The sequence below is a fragment of the Cimex lectularius genome, unplaced genomic scaffold (genome assembly GCF_000648675.2).
Source record: "Cimex lectularius strain Harlan isolate CLEC.00 unplaced genomic scaffold, Clec_2.1 scaffold313, whole genome shotgun sequence".
NCBI classification, from domain to species: Eukaryota; Metazoa; Arthropoda; class Insecta; order Hemiptera; family Cimicidae; genus Cimex; species Cimex lectularius.
This window is the reverse complement of record NW_019392880.1, coordinates 201,060-207,035: the sequence shown is the minus strand read 5'-3', so window position 1 is coordinate 207,035 and position 5,976 is coordinate 201,060. Positions and strand designations below refer to the sequence as shown.

Below are 5,976 nucleotides of genomic sequence, written 5' to 3'. Positions count from 1 at the left end.
AAAGTTGAAACCCGATTGAAACTTCCTCCCGCGTTTGGCGGATTTCAAAAAGTTCAACCGTGTATAAAAATTAGCATTTTCATACCTTAAAATCAATTTGTTTTTTAAATTTTCCAAGCAGTGTACACTTACGCATCAGTAAGCCAACATAATTTTAAATCGTAATATTAAAATAAGTTAAAAAATATTACTGCAATCCTTAGAGATCACAGTTCCACACTTCAGATTAAACTAGTATTTAAAATTAAATAAAACAATTCTTATTGATATTAAAAATAGTAATGTTAGGGATTACACAAGACCAATGCTTCATATGAAATCCACGTCTAATCAAAGCCATCCCTAACCAATTTTGACACCTGGGTCGGTGGTGTTTTGGACAAGGCTGCAGGCTAGACGATTAGGCTATTAAGTGGTACTCATCAAATCCAGAACTTTAGTGTGAATTCTAAGACGGAATTTTTGCTAATATCATCCAATGTTTATTCGACCTTAAAAATATGAATAAAGAAATTGTAATATGCTGGGTTAAGGGTCATTCAGGGGTGGTACCCAATAAAATAGTTGATGCACTAGCTAAGCGGGCCACTATTGAAGTCACTTTACTAGATATAAAGCTACCTATAAATGACGCTTATAATACGTTTTTAATTAGAAATAGGAACAGATGGTAAGAGAGCTTTGACTGCGCCCGAACAGGTAATTATTATAGGTCTACGTTTCCTAGACTTAGGCATATGCCCTGGTTCATCCATAGTACAGAGGGTAGCAAAAAGTATTTTTCTACTATCACCAGGTTATGAATGAATCATGGCATTTGTGGTGTTAATTATGACTTAATTAACACGGCATTTATGTTAGAGCTTGTTTCGTTGAGATTAGTTTTCCAGTGTGTACCGTAGGCTTAAAAAAATAAATTAAATAAAAATTTTGGCGTGGATATTTGCAGCTGCTTGCCTCATGATGGTATATGTGGAGCTTCTCATCTTTGATTAGGATGGGTTGACAAATGGATCTTTTCCATAAATTTGTGATCTGTAAATTGGGTTATTATGATGTTTTTATATGCAGGAAAGTCGTTTATGTAAATAATGTAAAGGAACGGTTTTACGAAGGTTGAGGCGAGCATAAAACATCTCATACTTTCTGCTTTGTACAAATTATAAAAATGTTTTTTATTAGATAGGTGCAGATAGCAAGGTTAAATGTTTATCGTCATAGCTTTTTTTTTGAGTAAAAAAAAAAAAAAATAGCCCTTGGTGGAATAAAGCAATGATGAGCCTTCAAGTTGCCACTCCCTGGCTGATGCTACATCTGCAAGGACAACACTTGAAAAACTAAAAAAGGGTGTGAAAAATTTTCTAGCATTGAAATCCAAATTTGGATAAATTTACCAGTCATAACTTGAACCCTTTTAGTGAAAATTATCTAAACTTTAAATAAAGTAAACGCTCACATCATCATCATACCTCAGATGCATCATAATCCCTTCGCGATTGTCTGGATTGTGCCTTTTACAAAAATAAAACCCAGGGAAAATACACAATTTTGTCCAATACAACAATAAGTATAAAATGAAAGTGTTTATAAATAAACATAATTAATGAGGGGTTAATTAGTAGCTTGGAAACAAACAGGGGTTTCAATGTTTATTTGTTGTGCAAGGAAAAAAAAAATTTTTTTTTCCATAGCGCTTACTTTTCCAAATTGTCTATTTAAGAAATTATAGAATTTGAAGGAAACTGCTTGTTTAAATTAAAAAAAAAAAAAATCACTTAAAAAATCGCTCTTTTGATTCAAAGGGCAATTTGTCTACTGAATATAAAAGAAAATGTAAAAACATCCTCAAAAACCATCAACAATAGCAAAAATGATTGATTTCTGAGGACACAGTTGCTAAGAATAACTAACTGTTTTTTACAGTTGAATACCCCTGGTCTGACCTCCTAGTAAGCAAGTGATATACTTTATACTTGTATGTTGTAAAAAAATTAATAATAATTTGGGATCAAACCCACCATTCAAGGCCTGACAAGCCAAACTTAAAAAAAAAAAAAATCAACTCCCCTGAAAGAAGCGGAACTCCACTCTACACTGATATTCCTGATCAAGACAACAAATTTATAAAGATAAATATTAAAAAAAGAAAAAAAATATGTATATTGTAGGGCTTTTTCAGGATTGGATCGGATAAAGAAACCGTAGACTTTTCGTTTTTAAACACACGCTCTTTATTACTCTATACATAAGCACTTGTAACCAATAACCTTCTTAGAAGTGACCAACAGATTTAAGTACGTCACCTTGGCGCAACTTTCAAATTTATTCTCCTACAATTCGGCCAATTCTGACCCTCGANCGAGTTTCTCCAGCTCTCCCCACTTCATCATCGCTGATACTTCTTCGAATTCCTTTATCCACATCTCGATCGGGTATTTATTTTCTCCTGAAAAGGGTTTAATCATTTCTTCCACATCCCTGAACGTGAGTGTGAACTTAGGACGATATTCTGACGAAAGCTTGACTCGTTCCTCAGTTTCGTGTTCGACCTCTTCATCCAGGTCGGACGCAGTACCTAATTCGTCTTCGAGAGCTAGTCCAAGTCTATCCATAAGATCACCTTTCTCACCTCGGTGAATCGAATCCCACTTCTGAAAATCAACTATCCTAATCTAATTAAAATAATATAAATTTATTTAATAAGATCCATAAATACATTGTTGTCTATAAAGTGAACAACAGTAAAAAAATTAAATATATATACATATAAAATAATAAAGTCGGACAAATCTTCTTTCTTGTAAGTCATATCAAAAACAATTCTTTCTATTACAAACTGTCTCATTAATATCTGTAACAAAAAATATAATTACTGTTCTAATATTAAATAAATTGACTTATTGATTATGGCACAAATATTATCATTTGACCAGCACTTTCAACAATTTGTCTTACTTATTGTAAATTTATTTTAGTACTTTAATCGCAACAATACCCACTAATTGACACTGGCAGACAAACGGCCCTAAGCGTTTGTTCATAAGAATAAAAATTAGTTTCTCATAGAAAGAATTAAAAAATTCTAAAAGAATCCAATGATGAATCAGCTTTGTCTAGTATTTTTTTTTAAATAAACAACATTTGTTTGGACTAATAGTTGGACAGATTAATACAATAAAGTCTTTATTAATGAAGACCAAGTCTAAACAAATGTTTATCTAATAGTTAAACATGACTTAACAGCCTGATAAGTCTATTAACTAACTTCTTATATAAATTGTATTTTAAGGCAATTTAATAAATGAATGACTTATATAAATGACAACTTTACCTGATACACAGGCTAATGATGACTTTTGACCCTCTTTTGGAGACATTCTGCATTCCTCCAAGGATTGATGGCCCTTTATTTCTGTAACTACACAACTTGAAAAAACAAAAACGAAGCCAAAATAAAATTTAAAAATCTTAAAATTATTACCGCATGGGCATCCTTTGAACTTTGCAATCATATCGATGGAATTGGGTAAATTTTGGTTGTTTGAAGAACCCTCGATGGTTTTGTACATTTTATTTTTCTTTATATTCTCATTGCAAACTGCTCATGACAATTTAGCATTAATTTTGTAAAGTTTTTTTTATTATTTCTAGTATGTTACCTGATTTTACCCATGTCTTTTTGACAAGGGGTTCCGTCGTCGCTTGCCGATTAAAAGCACTGTAACATTTATTGGCATAACTTTCTTGGACTTCGATTCTTCTTTCCTTATGGGTGTCATTTATGGTAAGTAAAAATGAATTTTGGCCAGTCTTTGTCTTACTTTCCTTGTTTCCTTTGATCTGTGTGTGTGCTGTTCTCATGACTTTCCTCGTCAAGCCTTGGTTGCTCGAAGAAATTGAATTCAGTGATTTTCTGATAATCTTGTCTTTGTGGCTTTTCTGGACTTCATTTGCAAGGTTTGACAAAGGTTCTTGTTTACTTTTACCAACGTTCCCATACATGTCGGTAAGGATTTCTTCTATGGTCTGTCCCAAGATTTTCCCAGCGTCGAAGGAAGAAGATGGACCGTGCAATTGATGTGCTTCGGTTTCGTTCTTTTCCGACTCTTGGATTTGTCTCAGCTCAGTTTCCACAGGGTCAAATAATAAATTGGCTATTATTCTTTTCTTGAAAGGGATGCATTTAGACATCTGTCTGTTGACTTCAAGCGATTTGACAGCGAAAGTTGACCCTGTCGTCAAAGGCATTGTTTTAAAAGAAAATTTCTCATGAAACGGAGCTGATGGTCTTGAGATAGAAGATGAAGATCCAGCCAAAGTCATAGAACTGGAGAGAGACAAAGAGAGAGATGTAGAGTTCAATTCTCTCCTAGGCGTAGGCTTTTTCCGGATGTCGTTAATTTTTCTCAGAGTTTCATTTGTGTCGTAAGGATCTTCCAGTTCCAAAGAAGCAATCATGTCTTTTATAGCTGCTGCAAACCGCTTGCACTTACGCGGATTCCCCATCACAGCCATTTTATCACATATTTTCCAAATTTTTCTCGAACCGACTACAGAAGAGTTTCCAGTTCCATAAAACACCACGTGATAATTAATTTTCCCATTGGATTGTGTTGAAACGTACGATATTACCGCAGGCCATGGTCTATATCCTTTGATTTTTGCAAAAACTATTTCTCCGACTGAAAATTGTTGAGCCATTTTGAACTACACGAATTACACACAAATTATCATGAATAATTTATAATATTATCATCACCTCAGAACCACACTTTCAAGATTAAAGTCATTTTAAATTTACCATTAACTTTCAAAGATTGCACCCCTCCATTTTGACCCACCACCACACTATCTTTTTCCCTACTATTTGCCATTTCTCCCCCACCCACTCATATTCCAATAATGTTAAAAACTTCACTATTTGTGAATAGAAGTGGTATGTTCATTGTTTTCAGCTTGGTACTATCACTTTTCAAATATATTTGTAATAATCAAATGGCAAATTGTGTACAAGTTTGTCTTTTGATACATTCTCAAAAAGCCTTATTATTTTTCTTAAGCTTCTTAAAAAGAAGGAGGTCATGTAAAGGTCTTGTCTCCCAATGTGAAATTTGTCCAAAATGGGGGCCTTTACCTATGACTAGAGCCTCACATTCGTAAAGGATGTAAGCTGATCTACCTAGTTGCTAGTTCTATAATTTTCAAATATTGACTCCAGAGAGGGATTTCATTCCCCTTATTATTAGAGAAATTTCTGGTAAAGCAGACTGGAAGAATGGGATCCCAGTTAATGCCAACCATATCCTGTATACAGATTGCTCCAAAACCAAGTATGGGTCAGGAGATGGTATCTATGGTCTAAACCAAGGACTAGAATTCATTTAAGCCTTGGGCAATGTCTTTCAACTGGAGACGGTGGCTATTTAACACTGTGCTAAGGAAGAAGAAGAAGAAGAAAAATAATTATTCTGGGACAGGTATCCTCTTAGATTACATAGGTTAAAGAGAAAATTATTATCATTTTGACAAAAATAAAAATAAACCTCATCATGATCAACTTATTATAAACTGACTTATATAAAACAAAACCCAAAGGAGTTAAAACTAAAACGAATAACCCTGAAAATTAAGATAGAAAAATAATAATTACAGAGTAAATTTAAACGGTGGTTAAATAAATTCTATTTGGAGGGAAAGGAGGTGCATGTACAGGAGATGTTTGAACAGGGTAAGGGAAGCGGCATTGTGGATTTTTAGGAGGAGGGAGTTCTAGAATTTTGGTGCCTGAATGAAGGTATCGTTAACAGAAGAATAACCATTTACTCAGTCAGCCAGGAGGCACTGAGGGCAATTACCAAAGTGGTAGTTAAGTACAGTTGGTTGAGATTGTATTAAGGACTTGTCATTCATTGGGGAAAACAACAAAATTACCCTTGTCTGGGTAGCAGGGCACACAGGGCAGAGGGGCAACGAAGA

At 34.0% G+C, this 5,976-nt stretch overlaps 1 protein-coding gene across 3 annotated transcripts; it reads right to left on the bottom strand.

Annotated features, from left to right (window-relative positions):
- Positions 1-2,420: 2,420 nt before the first annotated feature.
- On the bottom strand, positions 2,421-5,968 carry LOC106671727. Of its 3 annotated transcripts, none has more exons than XM_014402661.2 (3): positions 3,660-5,968; positions 3,332-3,598; positions 2,421-2,851 (listed from the first exon to the last, which is right to left on the bottom strand). In XM_014402661.2, the coding sequence occupies exons 1-3, from the start codon at positions 4,699-4,701 to the stop codon at positions 2,811-2,813; spliced, it is 1,350 nt and encodes a 449-aa protein (XP_014258147.1). In that variant the 5' UTR covers positions 4,702-5,968; the 3' UTR covers positions 2,421-2,810. The 3 variants fall into 3 exon arrangements, with proteins under 3 accessions (XP_014258147.1, XP_024084776.1, XP_024084775.1); XM_024229008.1 differs by lacking the exon at positions 2,421-2,851 and having other exon boundaries at positions 3,065-3,412; positions 3,482-3,598; XM_024229007.1 differs by lacking the exon at positions 2,421-2,851 and having other exon boundaries at positions 3,065-3,598.
- Positions 5,969-5,976: the final 8 nt, after the last annotated feature.